General features: G+C 31.0%; 1 protein-coding gene across 1 annotated transcript in view; it reads left to right on the forward strand.

Annotated features, from left to right (window-relative positions):
• The window catches only part of LOC118197676 (protein Skeletor, isoforms B/C-like), a 138490-nt gene that overhangs the window by 16705 nt on the left and 98212 nt on the right, over nt 1-23573 (forward strand). The window contains exons 2-3 of the mRNA XM_035369209.2: nt 17965-18117; nt 21611-21683. Of these exons, the coding sequence (XP_035225100.1) occupies nt 17965-18117; nt 21611-21683 (226 nt within the window). The remainder of the gene's footprint in view (nt 1-17964; nt 18118-21610; nt 21684-23573) is intronic.

Genomic DNA, 23573 nt, shown 5'->3' on the forward strand with positions numbered 1-23573 from the left:
GTTTCATAATTTATTTTTATATATTATGTTTCTCCCCTTTAACTCAATTGGGTCGCTTGAAATTATGAAATGGGTCACTCGGTGACGCGCTGGTTATAATTTGTCCAGGCGTGCTCTAAGCATTTCTCATATGTTCGCTGCTAGTAATGTTATGTTTTCGTCACTGGTATGTGGATATCCGGCTTTCATAATTAACTAAGAAGTATTGTAAGAGGCTTGTAATCCTCCCTCATTATTTACAAAAATAGACGTCTTAGAAAAGATTTAATCCCCTCTTTAGAATGATACGCACATTTTTCTTTAAGATTCTTGAAATACTCCAGTTTCATACCTATCTTAGCAGGATGCATACTTTCAATGTGGTCTTTCATTTTCTGTGGTTGTCATTTCTGAATGCGTTTATACGGATAAAATATAAGGGAAGCCCACCAGCGGCCAAGCGGTTAAAACCCGCTGTACACTGGTAGTTCGGTCCGGGGTTCGAGTACAGCCGAAAGCGCCGGCTGCATGGGCGTTTTCGTGTTTTCCCCATGCATAACGTGGATACGAGCCAGTTTCCCTTAAAAAGACCTTCACGCGGCATCTCTGCCTTCCGTGTAGTGCCGAAGGGCGGAGCACATAATAAGTAAAAAAAAAATAATAATAAGGGAGACAATCTTTTTTTGGAGACGCAAAGAAACCAAATGCTAAATATTAAGAACTGTAGAGTCGTTAAGTGTTTTTCAAACAAGAGAGATGAAAAATGTGCAGGGCTCGAACCCTGAACCTCTTGAATACGCGTTCGACTGGGCTTTCAATTACGCCGCTAAGGCATGCGGAAAGGAGAGAATATCTTATATAACCAATTTTTAAAGGATGATTGGAGATTAGGGGACCCAATCGGCAAATCCTGATGTTACAAATTATCGTCCACTACCTTTTAGTTTGATTACTTTTTTTTTTTTTTTTAAAGCAGGAAAGGTGAAAAATGTACATTGCTCTCATCGGGACTTGAACTCTGGACATCTTACATAAGCATCGAGTATGCTTTCAGTTACATTACGAAGGCATGCGGAAAGGAGGAAAAAAGTACCTTTTAGAATGCTGCCCATATTCAGATTTTGCAAGAGACATGGCTAAATAATTGAATATATATATATATATATATATATATATATATATATATATATATAATGTTTTTAAAAATTTGATAATGAAAATACTTATTAGTAATTAAGGAAAATTCACAAATGTATTTTTACAGATTATTTAAAGTGTTAAACAATTTGAATCCCCTTTCTATACTGTCTGATCAACTTTTATTCGAAGAAAAACTGTAGGAAAAAATGTTTTGATCCATTCTGCTTTTGATGGAGCCAGGTATTCTCTATTCCAAATACGGGCAGCATTACAGTAGAACTCCAATTATCGGAATCAGTTGGGACCGGACCCCATTCGGATAATCAAAAATTCGGATAATTGGATTTTTTTCGAAGAAAGGATCTACGTACACTTTAATTAGTTACTGCATGCAAATAATATTCTAATCAAAATGAAAAGGTAACACGAAAAAGCAGATCTCGTCTTTTCATATGGGTTTCCAATTTTTATAATTTTCATCAATTTGAAAAATTTTCACTCTGCCAATATTGTATTATTTATTATGTATGCAACATTTTCTCGTGAATTGAATGTATTTAATTTAAGTGTCTCTCCGTATTTTAATTCGAATATACATCAAAGGCCAAATGTATACACTAGTGAAAGGAGAGTTTATATAAAGTATATGTAAATGTTATATAAATTTTAAAAAATGTTTTCAAAATTTATTTCCCCTTTGTCTCCTTATTGTTCATATCTCATTTCATCGTGATCGAATTATGTTTCCCATGTATACTAATTTTTTAAGCAATATACATACACACACACACACACACATATATATATATATATGAAATTATACATACACATATACATATATAAAAATACATACACACACACACACACATATATATATATATATATATATATATAAATTTAATATGAAAGTTTATCCTATTATCTGTAGTATACCTTTTGTGTACTATATATAATCGGATAAAGAGTGCAGTATACCTTTTGTAATAAAAATGTTTTTAAATTTATTCAGATTTACTTGCGGCTAAGAACCATTGTAAATTTAGATCGTTAAATTCTTTTTTGAAATAATTGAACTATCAGTTGAAAAGCCTTTAAGTGGTTTGAAGTATTGTCCTTTAAATTTGAATGTTGTCTTAATAGAATGTCCGTAATGAGAAAACCGGGGCTTTTGTTGGAAAATTCTATCTTCAACTATATTTTAATTGAATTCGGTTATTTTAGTTCCATTGATTAAGCTTGCTTGGGCGCTTTGTTCCATTTCGAATGTCTGTCTAGTTAAAAATCAGCGTTTTTTTCTGTCTAATTAAAAAGACGAACTTTCTATGCGCAATGAAATACTTCCGAAGTGAAATAATTGAAAGAAAATAATGACATTCACGCATAGGTGGGAAAAAAGTATTTTATTCGAAGACTTTGTCTTCTCTTATAGTATTTAATTACATCAAACACAAGATTTAGCAAATTTAATTTAATTATTTAGTATTAGATGCAGATTTGGGTACAGCAAACGGATTGAGTTAATTATTACAAAGGACAAATTTAATTATGTTAAATTCGTGATTTTTATTAGATCAAATTTCCTTTTAAGCATTCTAAAATATAAGGTACAGGAAATCTGAAATTATAATATTTGCTGGTGGGCAATAATTTGTCACCACCAGGATTTGACGAGTGGGGTGCCCTCATCCCCAGTTGCCCTTTAAATGGGAGAGTATGTATTTTCTCCCTGCTTTCATTATGTCTTCTTGGTGTAAAGATAAGACACTCGACGCGTATTCGATAGACCAGGCTCAAGTCCCGGCAAGGGCACTGCACATTTTTCACGTCTTCTGCTTCAAAAAATTCCCAATAAGTCTACAGGTAGCGCCCGAACTAAATGGTGGTGGTCGATAATTTGTCACCACCAGGATTTGACGACTGAGTCCATTCATTCCCAGCTGCTATTTGAAAGGGGTGGATATAAGGTATTTCCGTCCTTTATGTATGCCTTCGGAGTGTAACTGAAAGCACACTCGAAGCATATTCCTCGGGTCTGTAGTTCGAATCCCGGTGAGGGCATTGCACATTTTTGGATGTTTCTTGCATAGATAATCCTAATGACGCTATGAGCTATTTAATATGCATGCTTAAAATATTATAGTTTATGCATATTTTATTCGATTAGTCATCGTCAGATCTAGTCGAGATAAAAAGTACTTATACATATTTAAAGCACTTTTTCCTTAATTCCTGAAATACCAGCAGCGTAGATAACGTTTAGTTTAATATAGCTAATAAAAATTTTATTATTTTTTAATTAGGATCTTTGTATGGGTAATATTGCCTACTTACTGTATTTCTGACCTTTTCCTCAAACGGTAAGCATCCGAGCGTAGCAAAGTTGATGTTTACCTATAAAATGGCAAAAAGGAAATAATCAATAAAACAGCGTATTTTTATGAATCATGAACGTATTTTGTTAAGTATTAAAAAATCAGAGTACGATACTCAAAACGATTTAAAATGTTTGTCTTCAGCATTTGCATCTCAAAGCAGGAAGTAATCAGTAACTCCCTTTGTGCCCAAGATCCAATTAATAAATAATATTCTGCCAATTATTATTATTATTATTATTATTATTATCTAATGCTGAGCGGTTCATGTATTCTGATGTCCTGTAATGAGACCTGCCCTATTCAGTGCAACAAATAGTCACAACAAATAGTATTAACAATGGACAACAAATAGTCACTATTCTCTTGTTTTATGAGTACACTTTAGAAATGTCATTATGAATTCCACATACGCGCTGATGGAGCAGGTGATATTTTTATTCTAATGTAACAAATCGTATATGCTAAGTGCTATGTCCTTATAAAGTGCTATGAGATTATCATCTATTTTTTGATGTATCATTTTGCTCAGTCTTTTTCTTGTTTCAATGTTTATTGAATGGAAAATTATAGGATAGTAGAGGTAAAAAAATTTCCCCTCAAATTTTGCGTTATTTATTTAATAAACAAACAAAAAATAACCATTTAACATTGAGCAAAAAATAAAAACGATAAGGTTCAACGAAGTGAAGACAACAGACATTCATTCCATAAATCAAAAAAAAAAAAATATATATATATTCTTTCTTTTGTTTAGTCTTTTGTTTTGCTCTTATAAGACCTCCAAGCTACGCTTAGGAAAATACTCTGCGATCAGAGAACTAATGTAACCTTTAGATTGTGCATAGTTTAAGTAATCGCCGATATCATTATGTAATAATTTGACTTTGCATAGGTATATTACGTATGTAATGTAAATTTAAAAAAATTAACCGAAGGTGCATTTACTCACCTCTCTCTTTTTTAAATAAACACTTATTGGTATAAACTTGAAAACTAAACTCTTACCACAATATTTGTTTCCTGCAACTTTTATTATGAAAATGTCTAATGCAATCAAAGATTTTTTAACTAGGAAAAAATAATAATAAAAAAATTAACTACAAAAATCGGATGACTTGATACTGGTTAAAATAAGATAGATTACTTCCTTTAATATAAGTGATAAAGAAAAGTAATCCAGCCATAAATGAAGTTGAAAAATTACGTAAATTTTTCACAAATTTCCTTTCACATTTTTATAATAATATTATTTTTGATAAATTTTATCATTATGCCTTTATTAAATTTTTAACATTATGTGGATTTTATATTGAATTCTTATATTTATTAAGCTTTGACTATGTTTATTCTATGACTCTTGTTATGAAATGGAAAATGCTGGACTTTTATACTGAAAGTCTTGTTTAAGCATTAACAGTTTTTTTACCGATAAAAAAAACTTTCGGACACGTATGTGTAAGCGAAACCTCTTTGTAGAAGTCAAAAGAATTTTCAGAGCTTCTCCATTTTTAGCAACCATAATAATTCTTTAGTTTCTTTGTATCCGTTCAGTTTGTTGCATTCCAAGTTACAGTGGTTTTATAGGCCAATCGAGATACTTTATATCTTAGTTTTAAAACATACATTTCTGGTATTTGCCTGTAAGAATAGAAACTGCAAAAAATTTCTGCGAGAATGATACAAAAAACCTTAACGAGAACAATTTTTTTAAATCTATTCTTCGAGTGATATTCATGAAATTTTCAATGGAATGTAATTGTAATTAATAATCAATAACTAAAAATTGGTGATAATATTTAATATTTAACAACAATACTTAATTAATAATAACAATAAAATTCGTATAAGTGTAAATTTGTTGATTGATTTTCGCAATAAATACTTAATAGAAACATAAAATTTGCATATAACGTAATTTCGAAATGTACTAGATAATTCTTTACAGTTATAACTAATTCCTTCTCTTCTACAAAAAGTTCAGTTTTAGTGTTATCATAGAATTTTTATTGTTTTAGCTTATTTTAGAATGACACTTATAGTTCTGAAAGAGCTTTAATGATCTTTTACCATTATGAAATAAAACAAAGTTTACTGCAATATTTACTTTACAGCACATTCTTATGTTTGAGAATATAGTTAAACAAAAATATATATGTTCCTCACCACTGATAATTTTCTTTACATTTAAGTAGAGTCATTTTGGTAGAGTCAAGAAAAGTTCTGTCAACATACCGTGATCTAGGGATTAATTCTGTTTTCTAAAAACCTTATTATTTAATTCATTACAAAATTATACTTTGCAAAAAATCAAGTATGAGATACTTGATTTTTTGCAAAGTATAATAATTTGTTGCTCAGTTTTTCTGATGCTTATTCAACTTATTGTTTTCGGCGTTCAAATGTTATATTTAGAAGTTGGTTGTTTTTTTCAACGTATCTCATGTCAGTTCTTTAATTGGTAAAATATTTGGCCCACCAGCCGCAGATCGGTAAAGTCGCTGAACACTGGTAGTTGGTCCGAGGTTCGAGTCCCGCGAACGGGCTGGCTGCATGGGTGTTTTCGTGGTTTTCTTCATGTGTAACGTGTATACGAGCCAGTTACCCTTAGAAAGTCCTCCACGAAGGCATCCCTCACCTTAGGCAGACAGCCCTCGAGGCTTTGCCATAATCACACACACACTCAGACTGGTAAAATATTTATCCTCGACACTAAAATTTTTGGATGGTGCTTTTAAGCAAAACTGTTTGTGGATTTCTTAAAAAATAACGAAATGAAAGATAATTTCAATTTTTACTTTTAACATATGTGATAGCCTGATGAATGAAATGATTTAATTGATAATGGGAATAAAAATGAAGATGTTAGGGTGATGTGAAGCTGATTGAAGAAGGGACGATTTGTTTTGTCGTGAATCCTTTTTTAAAATGATTTAAAAAAACTTCAAAAACCTCCGAGCCTTTGACTTTATTGTTTACGTTATATAATTTAAAAGAAAGGTATACCAGATGTTTTAGTAGATTGTACACCATATCCGTAGCTCAACTGTGCACCATTGGTCTTTTCTCCTCATTGTGTGATTCCTATTATGTTTACTTAAATACAAAGATTCTTAGTGATATGAAAATTCAATACAGTAGTTAATTCTAGGAAACATTAACGCATTTTCTTGCTGTTGATAAAATATTTAAGTATATATCATAAACTTGACAAATTAATTTCAAGGATTTACTCTTGAGTAGTTTTCGGTTTATTGTGTTTTTATGTTTTTCTGTCATTGAAAGTTTAAGAACTTTTAAAATTATTCTTGAAATTCTAAAAGAAACTTAATATTTTCTCTAGCCACGAAATTTTACAAAATATTTGTTTTAAAGTGGATTCTTAGATCTGAGAAAGCATTTAAAAGATAAAAAAGGCAACTTTAAAAAAAAATTAAACTTGGCGGAATTAAAAAAGTAGTGTCAATGGTACACTGTAATTTAGGACGTAAATTAAAATTTTACTAGAAATCTTCATTCTTGGCGTTTTATGAAAGATAACTATTTCGCATTTTTACCACAGGATAACGAAGTCTATTAGCGTTTTTAAAAATTCTGCAAAATGCTGATTACGCATGAACAATATTTAGAATATAAAACTTTCTTACGCTCCTTGTCTTTTACAAATCTTTTATAACTTAAAAAAAATATTAATAGTATCATTAAACCTACGCTTACAATTATTTTCTTCTCTTTCTAGTGAAAATTTGTATAGTGTAAGAATATATGGTATTCTGAAGTTCAGAGAAGTTTTCTCTATACTTCCTTTGCAGACAGCGAGGATAAGTGTAGTAATTAACAGCAGGATGGCTATGAAGAACATCTTAATTTTTTGCTATATGAAAGACAGCGAAGTGCTGCTTTATAATGGTATTAAAATTGTTAAATAAGGTAGGAAATGCATGCTTTCCTCATGCTCTCGGTTCATGATAATAAATTCGAATTATTGTGCTTTCACGAGGGTTTCGTACACTAGATTATCAGAAAATACCTATTCTGTGATATTTATTAATTCACAGGCCACTATTAAAACATTTCAAGCAATGGGTCTATTTTAAATTGTCAACCTGTGATAAATTCTCTAATAAATAATGCCCGCACTGTAACTTTGCAGTGGATCCCAAATCATAGTAGAATCACGGGTTATCTGTTTGCTGACACTTGGCCAAGGATGGATCTGTTCTTCCTCAACCCAATCCTTCTGTTTTCTATCATAATGCTTAGAGAATTATTGGAGCCGGATATGGATGTTCGAAAGAAGAACAGGGACTCTCTGATGGGGATGATTTTGGGTTCCCTCATAAAGAATCCTAATCCTTTTGACCTACCTAGTCTTGTCGTTTTGGTTAATTCTAGATTAAAAACTAGACATGGCTACCTCATGAGAGACCTACACAGATTTTGGTTTAGCAGACTCTCCGTCTTGCCCATTATGTGATATTGAAGACATATGCGTGACCCTTTGGACACTTGTTTTGGACTTAAAGCAACGGCTAATGCTGTCAAAAATTATTGTTTTTTTAATATTTCTGAATTGTTTTGTCTGCCTGTCATAGACTAATAGCGATCATGCCTAGATCTGGCGTAGGATTAAAAAAATACTTATTTTTCTGATTTGCCTCTTATTTTTACGCTTTTTGTCAATGGCATAGACAAGAAATATTTCCGAATAGTTTTTGAAAAGTGCTATGATTTTTATGGTTTCATTTGACTAAGTTTAAACAAATAAAATAGATATTATATTATTATCATTATTTATTGCATAATGATGCGCCATACTGCCTGAAAGCCTTCTAAAATGATACCATGACAATTTATGTCGAAATGTTTATAATTATGTAAGTATTGGAACTTATTCCGCTGTATGAAAAATACAACCACGATACTGAAAGCATCATTGCCAATGGTTTCTTTTATTTTCCAGTAAACACGAAAACTCAATATGGACATTAATTAATAATTTGTCAATAATCATTAACGTCATTTTAAAAGTGAAAGGTTAACTGGTCACTGACGAGTCGCTTTTAACTTGAAAAGACCAATTAGAGTAAAATTACTGACAGAATTCAAAAGGAATCAAAAATAAAGAAAAATAAAAAGTTTTGAAAGCGTAATAAATTTGTCATTCTAAAAGCTCCCCTCTTGAATAAAAATGAAATGGAAGTCCGACTCCGGGTGTGTTTACTTTAAGAGGTTTATGTAATCATAAATACACTCTATTGCAGATAGCTAAGACAATCTGGAGATGTTGTATATTTATTCATCATAGTTCTTATTGTTAGTCTGAAAGTCTTATTGTTAATTAACTATTATCACAGTTAAACTTATTGTTAACTAGCAATAAGTTATATATTGTTTTTATCTATTGAAGTTAAACTTATTGTTAGCTAACTATTATTAAAGTTAAACTTATTGTAACTATTTTTAAAAATCCTCTTGTTAACCAAGGCCATGAAAATGATGTAGAAGCTAATTTTAACTACTCTTGAATTTATGTTGAATATTATGTTCTTATACGCATAGTCATAAAAAACGCATAGTCATGAAATGTAATCTTTAATTATTAAGGGACTATCGAAATAGTAGAATGCAAGTACATTTTAAATATACAGTTCTTAGAAACAACTATTCCCATTTAGCATTCATCTCAAGTAAGCTGATTAAAATAACTAACTTCCCGAGACGTAGCATCTGAGGCATTAACTCAGTAGATTCTTTCTGTGCTTCTTAGCTATAAAATACACGCTATTCGTTGCGATTAAGAGTTATTTGTCTTAATATTAAGATTCAGTTACCTGCAAATTCTGTAATTTTAAAATTATCCATAAACAATTTTAAATTTATTCTGATAGAATTGTGTCATACTTTTGTAATACGATTCCGATGATTTCAAACTTAAAATCGATAACGTTTACAGGAGCATGACTTTTCAGAAAAGAATTTCAGAAGCTTCAGTACTGAAACTAAAAATATTTGTTTTATGTAATATTAATTCTTTAATTGATTTTGACATACATAAATTATTGCAATCATTAAACTTTTTAAATGTTTTCATCGCTCTGAAGAACAGTCAAAAATAATGCATCAACATTGGCTGGATGTAATTTTTCTTGAAGCTCTAGTTTGCAGGCAGAATCGAACTGTATGTAAATGTGGATTCCACACTATAGATAATCAGGCGTGATAAGGAGGAAAATGGCAAAGAACAACTACAAAGAGTGACACAGAAAAATTGTTCTCAGAAAAAATATCTTTTTTGTGTGATAACAATTCAAGGAAGTAAGTCTCGTAAGGCTTTTAATTAAAGAAACCATCAGTGAACCGCCTACGAGAACAATGCTCACAAAAAGGGCACGCCACAGAAAAGAAAAAAGGTTTGATTCTTTGACGCTTTTGGGTGGTAAAAATTTTATCTGAGTGTCAAAAAGTACTCAGGTCTCAATTCTATTCACGCATTCACAACTGCACAATCAGTTTTATGGCATTAAAGATAAAAAGAATGCACTGTAAGAAGTTGGTTTTAGGGTTATCAAGGAGTTTTTGTTCTCGCTCAAAATATATTTACTAGTTTTTAGAAATAGAATTTAGAAATACAATTTTTATTCTCATTAAAATTGTTATAATATCTTATGATTTTTAATTGTAACATATGAATATATAAATCTATCTAACATAAGTGTACATACAATAAGTGCACGTATATAAGCATTACTTAAAAAATTCTTGTTTTTAATTTTTAGCCTACTACTTATGTTTCTTTTTGTACTTATATATATATTATATAATAAAAAAACAAACTCAGTAGTAATGACCAACAATAATTTTGATGGCGTAGAAGTGGTGATCCATAATGAATAGGAAATTGGAAGCTAAGGGAAATTAAATCGTCAGTTTTTATTTCAGCAAACAAGTTGGCACATTAAATGTGCTTATTCCAAAAATTTTGCATTTTAGATAAATTTTCTGTAAGAAAGAATGAGCCAAAGCATAGAAAGCAAGTGCGTTATTATCAGGGTGGCATCTTAATTCAGACTGAGTTAGTTTTGGGTCTCAATGCATTTTGATTGGATAGTTAATACCTCTGTAAAATTATTATTGGCTGCTTGAGCTTTAGTTCCATCATAATTATTGGCTGCTTGAGCTTTAGTTCCATCATAATTATGTAAGAGTCATATGACATGGATAAGTCTCGAAATGACACAGCGCAAATAGAAGTTCTTATTTTTAGAATAGAGAAAGGAAATTAATTTCAATTAACATCAATACACATAGAAAAAAACCGCTTGTTATACTATATTTGCATCAATACACAAAGCCTAATTTATTTGATTTGGGGAGGGGAATCAATTTGTTTAATGGCCTCCAGACTTAATCAAATGATCTGGTCCGGGCATTGTCCGGGATGGTAAAATATGATAACCCTCGTCAACTTAAAACTTAACACAAAGAGCAATACCATTGTAAAGCGAGATAATGGCATAATTTTTATTTTAAAAGACTATATTTTCTTTAATAGAAGATATTTGAGAAACAGATGAAAGTAAATGATCATAGCAAAGTCTAGTTGAAATCAAGCAGTTCTGCAGCAACTGAAAAAAAAAAAAAAAAAAATAAAATAAAATTCTGTTCCTGAAGTTCCTGAAGAATTAACTGTTCCTGAAGTTCGCTATTGTCTTAGCAGAAGAGTTTGGTCTTGCGTACATATATCATTCATAGAAGGAATTATAAATTTATAAAATCTCCCAAAGAATTTTCAGATGAAGATTTTTTTCGACAACAATTTCTGTCTCTAATGATTTGTGTTAGATATCGTAGTTTTAAGCCAGTAGCGCAAATCACCTGAGAGTGCGTTTTCTTTTCTGAGTCTTTGTTTAGTCAGCTTTAACGTTCCGAGCGCCTTCTGGGTATTATTTGAAAGAACTTTTTGGCTGACTTTTACATTATTTAAGTACTTTTTTCTGAAGAGAGAAAGGGATTAAATAAACAATTTCTCATATTTTGTTTTTACGATTTAATACATTCAGTTTGGTATATTACAGGCATTTTCAACTTTTCCAAACCTTATGTTATGTCTCTTCCATTTTACAAATAATCTGCACTATTCTTTGTTTAGTGAATGAAATCTCGAGGAGATGTTTGCTTTTTACGTAAAAAAAGACCAAAGTGAAGTTATCGTCTGCAGTTTGCTTTACTCAGTTATTACAGAAAAGCATGGCTTTATCTTTGAAAAAAGCAGGCTGTATTAGAACAATTTTGCAGAAGTATTGATCGCCTACAAAGAGCTCTATGGTAGAGAAAATATAATAGGTGACTCTTGTATTAAAATTTATCATCGTGTTTCAAATCGCTCACGTCACTGAAACCGTACGACAAACTGAAAGTTTCAACAGACAGCATAGAAATTGTAGATTTACTGATGTGAGGATGGAAACGATAATAAAATGTTACATTGCTGAATCTTTTAGGTTTCTCGAAACAGGAGAGGTGAAAAATATGCAATGCCATCACTGGGAATCGAGTTTCGGATTGCTAGCCAAACCTTCTTTCCTTTTAAACCCTGAAGACACTCGACAAAAAGGGAGAATACACCTTGCAAGATGGTTATTATCTTTTTTTTTTGTCCTAAGCCTTATCTCTGTATCTTTGAAGCAGCTTTAATCCTGAACACTGGATTGTACTCCTACTTATAGGTTGGTTGGTGGGAAGATTTGTGTTTTGCACAGAAATTAAATAATGAAGAATCTGCATGAATGTATGTACATTTTTCGCATTGTGAAAAAACCCCGGTTCCTACAGCCATCAAATTTTGAATAACGTTATCCTCCACCCGAACATGGGCACCTGGAAGTTTGAACTTTGAATTTGTTTTATTATCTATTTCATGTTGGATAAAAATTTAACGAATATTTTATTAACAAACTCAAGAATTTCAAAGCGAGCAATGGCATCACTGTATGAAAAAATAATTATCTCCAGCCCGCAAGACTGTCTATTTAAAGTTCTAAAGATATATTATTTTGAAATATTTTGTGATGTTGCTGTTGAATCGAATTTTACTTGCTTCAGTGCGAAGAACATGATATTTCAAAAATAAAGCACAAAACGCTAAAATACGCCCCTTTGTGCATGATATAAAATGGGAAAGATTTCAGATTTTTTGTTTGTTTTTTTCTAATTTTTGTTTCTGTGATCTGATATTCATTACTATGATATTTAGATGATTTTAGAATATAAAAAAATAATTAGAAGGAGTTAAATAAGAATTTAATGTAAACTAAGTGACACCAAATATCATGACCAAATAAAAGCGGTCTTGTTAACAAAAATTAACAAAACTAATTAAGAATTAACAAAACAATGAACTAACAAAAGACAAACTAGGAATCAACAAAGGAAAATCACATAGAACTATTTCGTGTAATTCATTTTTTATATCCTGTTTGAAATTAGAAAAATGACGCCATAATTTTCTTTCATGCACAGTATAAATTAGTGTAATTCATTTCTGAATATAAACCCATATTAGTATTTATATATTTGCAATTCATTTTTAAACAAATGTCTTTGCAAACTTGAACAAGTTGGAAACTTCAAAATGATTTCCATGGTCTGCTTCATAAGTATATAATCCGAGGAAGTAAGGAAGTAAAAAATGATATTTTTGCGTTAAAATTTAGTCTTATTAATTTGTTCCCTATTTAGCAATTGCAAAGCAAACTGGAGCTGCCGCCTGACATTGCTCCCTTTTAAGTATTTATTACTAATGTCAAAGTCAATTTATCTTTCTTGTGAAAGCACTTGCGGCACATTTTTCTTGCTGAATCCTTAGACAGAATTTCATTATGTATGTACAGCCAGTGCAAGGAATTTAGAATTCCCCTTCAGGCTTTGAAAGGAATAAGTATGGTAATTTATTGAATTTAGATGAGTAGCTACAAGTCTATCAATGGACTTCAAAGTATTTCTCTTGAATTCCAAACATCTTTACTATGTAACACTTCAGTTAGTTTAACTTGAGGAAAAGCTATTTAAAATGCTTCTTTACTTGTGTCCGTATTTTTAAACACAATTCGTTTTCTCTGAAATTTAGTTGCTGTTCTCGAAAGACTTGTGCTGAATTTTCACCCAAAATGGTTGCAATATTATAAAGGAAATTTATTTTGTTAATATTTTGTTAATTTTTTTTTTACACTAATCAGTTATCATATCACCAAGCCGTAATTATTCCATTTTTGAAATTTTATTGGTTGCAACAAATGTTTTTCATAACCTATATTAAATGGTTATCCTCCGCCCTTCGATATCATCTGAATTTCAAAATTAATTCTATTATCCTTTTAAATGTATCAATGTACACTGCACTGACATCTTATATCAGTCTAACCGCTGAATTTAGCACTCTTTTCGATAATTAAAAAAGTCTGATGTGTACACCACATGACTTTCTTGTACGGAATATTAAATTAGACGTATTTTTAATTGCATTTCATTTAAACGTATTGGGTTGAATTAAATCTACTTCGTCGACAGTGGATAAACCACAATAGAATAAATTCACTCTTTAAAATTCACTATATTTGTTTACCATAGCGACACTCTGGCGCTAGGTTCATTTAACAGCATTATATTTCGTTCATATTATAATTCAGAATGCCCAAAATTTATATCATTCGAAGAATAATCTAATAGTTGCCACATGTTCCATTCAAATACTATAATAAATCTAGAACGACGTATAAAAGAAATTAAGCAAACAAAACAAAAACGAAACAGTTTTTCACAGACGATTCAATATTTCTCATTCAATAAATTCAGCTCTCACTTCGTGACAAAACAAAAATACATAAAAACTCAAAATATCTATATTAAAAATTACGAAGTAAATCTTAAACACTTATTTCCTCGAATAAATTCGAGAACGGATTAAGCATGATTTAATTCGCAATAATAAAATAAGGCGTTATCTTTGTTGTTGAGAAGCTCAGTTTCTCTAGATTGGCAACAAATCCGTAATTCAGCCAAGTTTCAAATGTAAATAAACATGGCCGCCATCGCAAAAATAATTAGGCTTAGTCGCACTAAACTACTTTCAAATTGTTGATAACTCTAAAAATATTGCATGCAGATTTACTAAAGACATAAAAACCTTGACCGGAAGATAAGAGTAACATAATTCAATCATTTTTAAAGCAAAAAATGCACAATTTACAAACATATAAGAGTAAAGAGACTGAGATCACTGAGCCGGGTGACAGAGTATATATATATATATATATTTACATACGTTTGGTGCGGCCGACTGCAACCAAAATACGAGGTGCACATCTGAATGTTATAGCAGTCCTATATACAAAATTTCAACATTCTGAGGTACATTCTGAGTACATTCAACATTCTGAGTACAGACGCGACGAAAAATTCTCTTCAGAATTCATTTTAAAGTAGTTTTATAATTTTTTGAGTAAAACAGTCTTTTATTCTGTTCTTACGTACAGATGTCACGCAAAAACATCTTTAAATTGCATTCGATAGCGGTCAAAATGGATATTTTCGTTGAACTATGCTGCCTGAAACTTTTCGCGATTACAATACTTCCTTTTTACTTCGTACAAGGAAGTAACAAAGAGTGAATGATTCATTTTAAAATAAATTCGATAGCTGAAAACAAAACATGGTTGATTTACTTTTCAACCTGACTTATTTCTATGTGAAATAAAACAATCCTAAATGCCTTAAGATTTCCTTTTGACGAATTGCTTTGAATGTTTTAGAATGCTTTTACCAGTTATATAATTGCTTTTTCTTAAAATATATAAACTTTCTCTGAGAATTAAACAATGATTGTGTTTAGTTAAATATTTACGTTTGAGGATATTATTTACATTAATTTTGGAATAATATGTTTGTAAGAAGAACGTTTCGAAATGTGTTCTTATTATTTGTCATCGTTATTCTCTTTCATACGAAAATTCAATTCTTAAATCTTCTTTGTAGCTTATTTCTTTAATCCTAAATGAAAGCATTTGCTTTTGTATTTCTCAAAGCATTGGTAGATCTAATGACCTTATTTTCAGCGGAAATTTTAACTAATGTTTATCTATGGAGCTTTCAAAGCCAGCACTCGAAAAGAAAAATTTTACATTTATTTCTTTTTTTGAAAATTATGTCAAACCAAAGATTCACTGAGAGAGGTGTAACCGAACTTCTCTTGTTTACTTTCTGCTTGCCGGGCAGTTTCAAGCCTTTGACTGTCCTCCTTTTTTATTCCTTTTTGAAATGCCTCACTTACAATCGCTAAACTTAAACCGAATGATGTCTGGTCTTTGCGCTTTGTTTTTTGTTTTGCTCAATCTTCGTTATTGTTGTTTTAAAATCAACACCGATACTCATAAATCATATCAAACTTTGGAAAGTTGAATACAAATTTGCTAAAAAAATAAGTAATTTGGGAATTTTATAAAAGAGGTAATACTTATTTGACAGATTTATCCTTCTGTCTTTAATCGTTGATCTCAGACATAAACATCTAATAACATTTTCAAAATAGCCTCTGTTTCAACTTGGGTTTTATGGAAGCTGTTTCAACTTTGAGTATGTATAAGCTCTGATTTAGCTAACACGTTATTTTTTATGCTAAATCTTTTCTATATCTTCTACTTTTCCCCTCAGCCTCCAGCAGAATGCATATTAATTTTATTCTAATTAGTGAACGAAGCTGTAATTTAGAGAGGATATAGTAGTTAGGGGAGCCTACCAGGATGCCAGAGGGCTCGCAATCGATTTCCGGAGAAGGCATGGATGTAAATTGTCTGTCCACCTCATAAGAGGTAACGATGGCTGCTTATGTACATTTATTGTTCTTATTATTTCGTTGACTCTCTATTTACACCTATTACGTGCCTCCATAATACAATAACCACAACAGCTGGCCTTAGTAGTGGCGAAAATCTAAAAATGGCTAGTGCCCACCATAAAAGAATCTTATCTCTGTTATTAGATCTTAGTTAGATTTCTCTGTAGTTATAGTTAAAGATTATAGTTCTTCGGGACAAGACGAGTTAAACGGTTGCAGTTGGATTTATCTAATTAGATTTTAATTTTATAGATGAAGAGAGCTCTATAAAAAGGTTCTAAATTTTTATATATTTTTGTAAAGTAATATACATTGTAAACAATGCTATGCAAAATTCGTTAAGATATTCGAGAACGAATTTAGACTATTGTTCTGTGGTATTACCGATTTAAAGTTATGATATTTAACGGCAGATTTGGGGAGCCTCCACGAAAGTCAGTTGCTATTTTTTACAAATAATATTACCAATTTGAATGAAATAACATTAATTATTAATATTACTGAAGATGATGTCCTTGGTGAAAATGCTTCTAATTGTATTTCCATGAACTGTTCACGTAAAGTATGCCATTCTCAGTCTATGCCTTAATGTTCGAAAAAATATTATATTGCTACGTTGGGTTAGGGTCTTACCCAGGGGCTCGAATTCATGGACATTAGTTCAACCAGGCATGTGGAATGATTTATTTTTATTAACTGATGCACAGTGACATAATGAAAACGTTACTAAATAAGAATTTTTTTCCCCTAAAACAGGCCTTATATTTTTATTTTCCTTCATTTTTTTAAACTTCGGATTTCCCCATTTACACATTCAGATTATTACTATAAATTCAGTTAAGAAGCTTCATTAGAAGATTTATGGTCATTGTTTAATGAAATAAAACTCGTGCCCACCTAATTTTCAAACACAGTGTTTATCATTAATCAATTCAGTTTCAGTTTACACTAACGAACCAGAAATCGTTAAAATATTATTATTTTTTTACTGAAACTTAATATATGCCTTTAAAATTGTATTGTAAAAAAATGAATGTTTCTCATTACCTTCCAACAAAGTAAACGCAGTTTATGAATAAAACTATTATACCATAACATTCGGAATTGCATACGTTGTATACGTATAACCGTAATCAAATAATTTGAAATTTAGAATACTGTTGTTAGGAAAAGAATTTAATGAAGGTTAGAGAGTTTTTAAACGAATTATGTTCCCAATATTAAGCTTTTAACTTACGTATTCTTTCTTATTAATTTAGCTTTCTACCGTGCATATTAATGTATGTTATTTCCTTGCTTTGGAAAAAGTGATAGTTATTAACGTTTTGCCTTTCGTTTAAGGAGACTTTTCGCTTAATGGTATTTTATTAAAAACATTTTACCTTATTTTACGATCTATAGAAAATAAATTTTCCTTAATACCCTATTCATCACAAATGTTTTTTGGAAAAATGTTTTTGCGCAAAGCAATATTGCATTGCTTAAAATTTTTTTATTGAAATTTAATTTATTTAGCATAGATATTTAAAAGCATTTGCGAATAATATATATTCTTATATATTTTCTTTGTATCTTTCTTAGTTTATTTCTTCAGCGCTCAAGCTGGTGTACCGTACTATGGAACAAAGATTGGAACTTTCAAGACTTTTGCACATGACGTAGTGGGTGACGTTTATGCAGTAGATGACAGGACAATCTTTCTGAAAGATTTTTCCTATGACGGTCAAGGTCCAGGTGAGAGAGAAATTTAAACACATACTTTTTATTAGTAATTCCATTTTAGATTTTACAGCTACTTATTTTTCATTTTTTACTTTTTCTGACGACAGGAAAGACTTTTAACCATAGATTAAGCACGTGAGTGACAGGTGACAGGTATATATAACAAGTCAATCGCCAGAAGACGGAAACGACAAAATGTGAATATTACGAACATTGTTGTTGAAGATACGAATGCTGAATAAAAAAATGCGTTATATTCAATATATCGGCTGTACCCGTTGAACGCGAGGTTAAAATTTAGCAAATAAATTTAGATTTTTATTTTTGTAACATTAGCCGAATAATAACTTTAAACGATGAGAACAAATACCCTTCAAAATAGTCATGTTTAAACTAATTTAGTATAAATAATTAGAAACATAAAATTAGGTACTTTCTCAGTATTTTAATTAGGAAAATGCGAGTTTATTTACAAAGTGTTTTAATGACTTTAATTAAAAGTTATCTATGAACGTTTCATAACATTTCTGAAAATTATTTGGTTCTCTTAATTAGGCAAAAAAGCACTGTTTATTTGCTGTGGATGCTCTTACTGTTTTTTCAAGGAAAGAAAAAATCTGCAAACCATTTTTTTTTACTCCTGAAGAAGCAGGGATATATATCTGATCACCCTTAAAATTTATAGAGTTATTGAAAATCGTGATGAAATTAAGGTTTTTTTCTTTCCTTATGTTAAATAGTTGACTGAATTCGATATTAAGCTATTTGGCTACTTAAATCCCTTACGTGGCGCCATTTCTCTGTTACTTGGCAGTTTTATAGTCTATTTTGATTTTATTTGGCGATTTTACTTCAATTTACAAAGTGTATTGTATAACCAAACTGTTGATCAAAATAAGTGAAGTATTTTCCATATTTTTGTATACGAACGCGTGTAACTTCGGCAATAATGTTGCGTTCTACGGGTTCGTGGATTTGGAGTAATAGACGATAATCCTTGATAAAGCATCAGAACACAGTTATTTGCCAATTTTATACAGGGAGGTTACAAAGACATGTTACACTCGTCGAAAAACTATGATAAACACGCTGAAACAATCAGCGAAACAGTCTTCAGACTATAACAGTGAAGACAGCTTCACGACAAAGCACTAAAGTACAGCTTCCGACTAGGTCGCTCTCAGGCTAATCTCTGAACTTAAGACACTACTCTTTCTCTCAGAACAGGCAGGGTATATATAGCTTTAACTCACTTTCAAGAATATTCTCTGAAAATAGCCGCTAAAAATGCGTTCTAGAATAGTTTCGCTCCGTCTATAGCATGTCGCCAATTTTGTTGCTAAATATCGCCAGCTGGACGATTTTCCTCCAGATCTGGCAACCCTGCCTTTGAAAGCCAATTTCTGATAACCCTAAGCCCGCCATTTAGCTAACCCACCCGCATTTCCCAACAATAAAAATAACGGAATAATAACATTAACCGCTATTACCTGCTGAAAACCAAATTTTATTTTCGTTTCTGTTGACAACTAATTCATATTTCATGCTGCTATTGTTTTAAGAAATGAATATAGCATAGTATGGATAAATGTATGATAGCTTGTCGTTATTACTGCCTGAAAAAGTTTTGTTAATAGTATGCAACAGCACTCATCTCATTAATTTTTCGTAAAATTTCTAACCCAGAATATCAGCATTAGAATTGCTCTCTATTATTATTTTTTATTGCCTTTAATTTTCTGATTACTAGCTTTCTGTTTATATTTTCAGTTCATGTATGTGCTTATTTATTTTCTGCATTTGATTTTCTTCATATCAAGCTTTTACATTTCTATAAATGCGTAGGAGAGGTATATATTCTGTCTTAACATATTTGTAATGAATGCAGTCGCTTGACGTATATATGCTGTAAGAGTTTTTCATCATAATTTACTGCATACACTTTGAAAACATGTTCGCGAAAAATCTGTTATCCTTAATTTCGGGAAACTGTGGGGGTGGTGAGCTTTAGTTCTAAAGGATGAATATGATAAGAATAAGCAAAGTCTACATGAATGTTAAATATAAGTTAAGCACATTATTAAAATGCTTCACATAAATTATTATTATTATAACACAAACACTAAACGGTGTAATACTATTGTGCGTAATAATTCTAAAGATAGTACGTCATGACTATGAATGAAACCCTCTCATCATGCATGGCCGTTATTCATTTAAAAGTAATAGTAGATGAATTAGCAACAGAGGTAAACCACTATGTGAGAGTAATCTAAATAAGCTCTAAGTATCCAACATTAAGGCAAATCTACGAATTATGAACCAGTGGCTTTTGAGGCCTGATGATAATATCCTGACTGTTACGTGATACTAGTGCCATAGGAATCGCGTAGGAAACAGTATAGAGGATGGGACTGGTTTAAGTCAATTTAACACAGGAATGAGAGATTGTCGGAACTGATACAATTTCGAACCAAGCTAGTATCAGATTAAACGTGTTGGAATATGCGCTTCATTACACTTACCACTTATCTGTCCTCGCACATTGCTATTCGACCATTAATTGCTTCTAGTGTGTTTACGATGCAACGATAGTTGTCAAGTTAAACCTCTATCTAATATTACCTTTGTTTGATGTAATTTGTAAAATTACGTATGGCAACAGTGGAGGTTTTTTATATTTACATTTTGAGCTTGTTCTTTTAGTTAGAAAAATGTCTTCGAGTTGCATTTGACATGCATTTTGAGAATTAATGAGTATTATCTTAACGTCATTTATATTTTGAGTGTTGTAACGAGATGTTTCCTTTAATAATTGATTACACACATTTCCATTACTAATTCTTTTGATGTTCGAAGGCAAAAAGGAACCAACAGTACATTTCGTTAACGATGGGGATATTAAGGCATTCTATTATACAGGAAAGTTTCTCTTGACAGTACAACAGAATTGTATCATTATGACAGAAATTCGAAAAATGGATAATAGTTTCTACCTGGGTTTTTGCAGTTTCAATGAGCATTTCGTTAAGAATGAAGAGACAAGACATTCATTTTATTGATACCTAGTAACTGCTGAAAGGATAATGATCACAAACATTACAAATTATATAGATATATAGCAGAACTTGATAAATACATCGTAAATTTGCCGTACAGCAACTTCAAGCAAACTTCAGAAATTTTTTGTCTTTTTTTTATTGCATTAGTTTGTGGTATTTATGTTGTTGTATAACACTGAGTTTTGCTGACATCAGATTCCATGCTAGAAATATAAGTTTGTTTTAAATCACGTTATGCTACAAATTTACCACATGAATTTTGTTTACTTGGAATCTATCTTTCATTTTTCAACTAAGTGTCATATTTTATAATGGTTTGAAAATTGTGTAGTATGGAAAATAACGCAGCTTTAGATAGCAAGAAAACTGATCTCAATTATTACATTATTATATATCCTTAATAAATATTAAGCAAAATAACAAGCAAAATTTCTTTCTCGTAGATGCTTTTTTCTGGGGAGGATCTTCTTCTAAGCCAGATACATCCGGTTTCATAATACCAGATGAAAAAGGAAAGTAAGTATTATTAACAACTGCATATCGAAGTATGTTGCTCAATTGTAACTGCTTGCTAGATAACTTTATTCTATTCAGTTACGTTATAGAGATTTATTTAAGCAACTTTCCTTTCAGTCTCGTTTTCACTTACGCTTTCTTAACAGAATGTTAATAAGCTAGTGCGTGTATATTCAAATGAGGTACAAAGAAGTGGTATTTAAGGAAAGCGTTGGGAAGGTGATCTTATGCTTACTTGAAGGCCACGTTGCTATCTTGAATTACTAATTATTGAATTTCTGTGGCACTAAGCGCTTCCAGCCATTAAGCTTGTTTTCGCCGAATTCTACGAGTCAGAACCTTCCTGTGCATTAAATTATCCTGTGACAAATTATCCTTACTACATTTTATTTTAAGTTCACCGGTATCTGTTTTGAGTTAAGCCAGAAGTGTTAGCTTTGTGTAAGCCCAAGTGAGGGCATCTGTGAAATTCAGTGAGTAAAGGATGCTTTACACCCTTTTTCTGACTTCTTGTCGTCATAAGACCTGAGGATGATTTCTCATATAGTCTTTTAGAGCTCGTTAGTTTATACTACCTAAGAATACGAGGATCTATAATGTTCATTTCCACGAATATTTGAAAAATAAATTGTTTTTCTTTGAATAAATAAAAAAAAATTATTTTTAAACCTTAAAATTTATAACAATTTTTATTGAAAATGTTGCCTTGCATTATTGTTAAAATATGGAATTTTACTGCGGTCATTTGCACAACACACACACATGTATAGAGAGTAAAACAAATTAAGCGAAATATAAGAACAAAAAAATCAAATTCACTACCTCATGGAGACCAAATGAAAAAGAATATTTGCTTGTAAGAAAAATAAAAAAAAAAAAAAATCCGAATAACTGAAAGAGCTGAGATGAATGAAGGAAAAGAAAAAAAATGATAGGTTTCTGTTGTAAAAGAGCATCCCAGAAAATATTCAAAATTCAAAATCGCCTTTTTTAATCATCCTTTTGGGCTGTTTTACTCATGACGACTATAAAAGCATACACAATTTCATTTCTTTTTCCATCTATCAATCTCCTCTGTTTATCCGAAACATTAATTTTTTTAAAAGTTTTATCTTGTTAATTAAGATAATTAAGATAAATTAAGATAGATTTGATCTTGTTGTTAAGTAAAAATTCCTTTTACTTGCTGTCCATGAGGTAGTGATTTTGATTTTGCATGTTGATCTAAACTGCTTTACTTATTTACCCGAATTACAGCAGAAAAAGTTACACTTTTAATGAATTATTTTTGTTATTCTTTTGTTTCTAATTGATCTTTGATTACATATACATTAATGTTAAACACGTAATTAAAATAGACAGAAGGGTTAATTCTTTTCAGAGGAAATTAAGACTTCCTCCACAAGACGTTATTTAACCCTCTCCGGCACGCTACCTTTTAAAGTCGGAGTTTTGATATATATATATATATATATATATATATATATAAAAGCTAAGCAGTCTAATTAGGCCTAGAGGAGTACACAAGTAAAATTTTGTGCAGCTAGCACTTATCGTTTTAATTCTGTGGGTGTGCCCAATGTGGCACACTGATTGAATAGAGCTTCGAAAAAGAGTGCTCAAACGAGCATTGTTGTCAATGAACTGACCGATGAGATGCCGAGAAACAAAGAATACAGACTCTCAGTTGTCCTAGATTATCGATGAGCCCGATCTGGGCACACCTAGCGTTCGCCGTTTGATTTCGAGCAAGATTTCAAGGTAAAAATTTAAAACTAATATAGCATAAGGAGATTAGCATACAGCCAAAAATCTAATAGAAATTTCTTTTCAAACAATTCCTTTTATACCCTAAAAAAATCTGGAAGATTTCTTTGAAAAATACTAGTC

Source organism: Stegodyphus dumicola, chromosome 5 (assembly GCF_044657685.1).
Source record: "Stegodyphus dumicola isolate Sdum_Otavi_A_Nest chromosome 5, ASM4465768v1".
In the NCBI taxonomy this organism is placed as follows: domain Eukaryota; kingdom Metazoa; phylum Arthropoda; class Arachnida; order Araneae; family Eresidae; genus Stegodyphus; species Stegodyphus dumicola.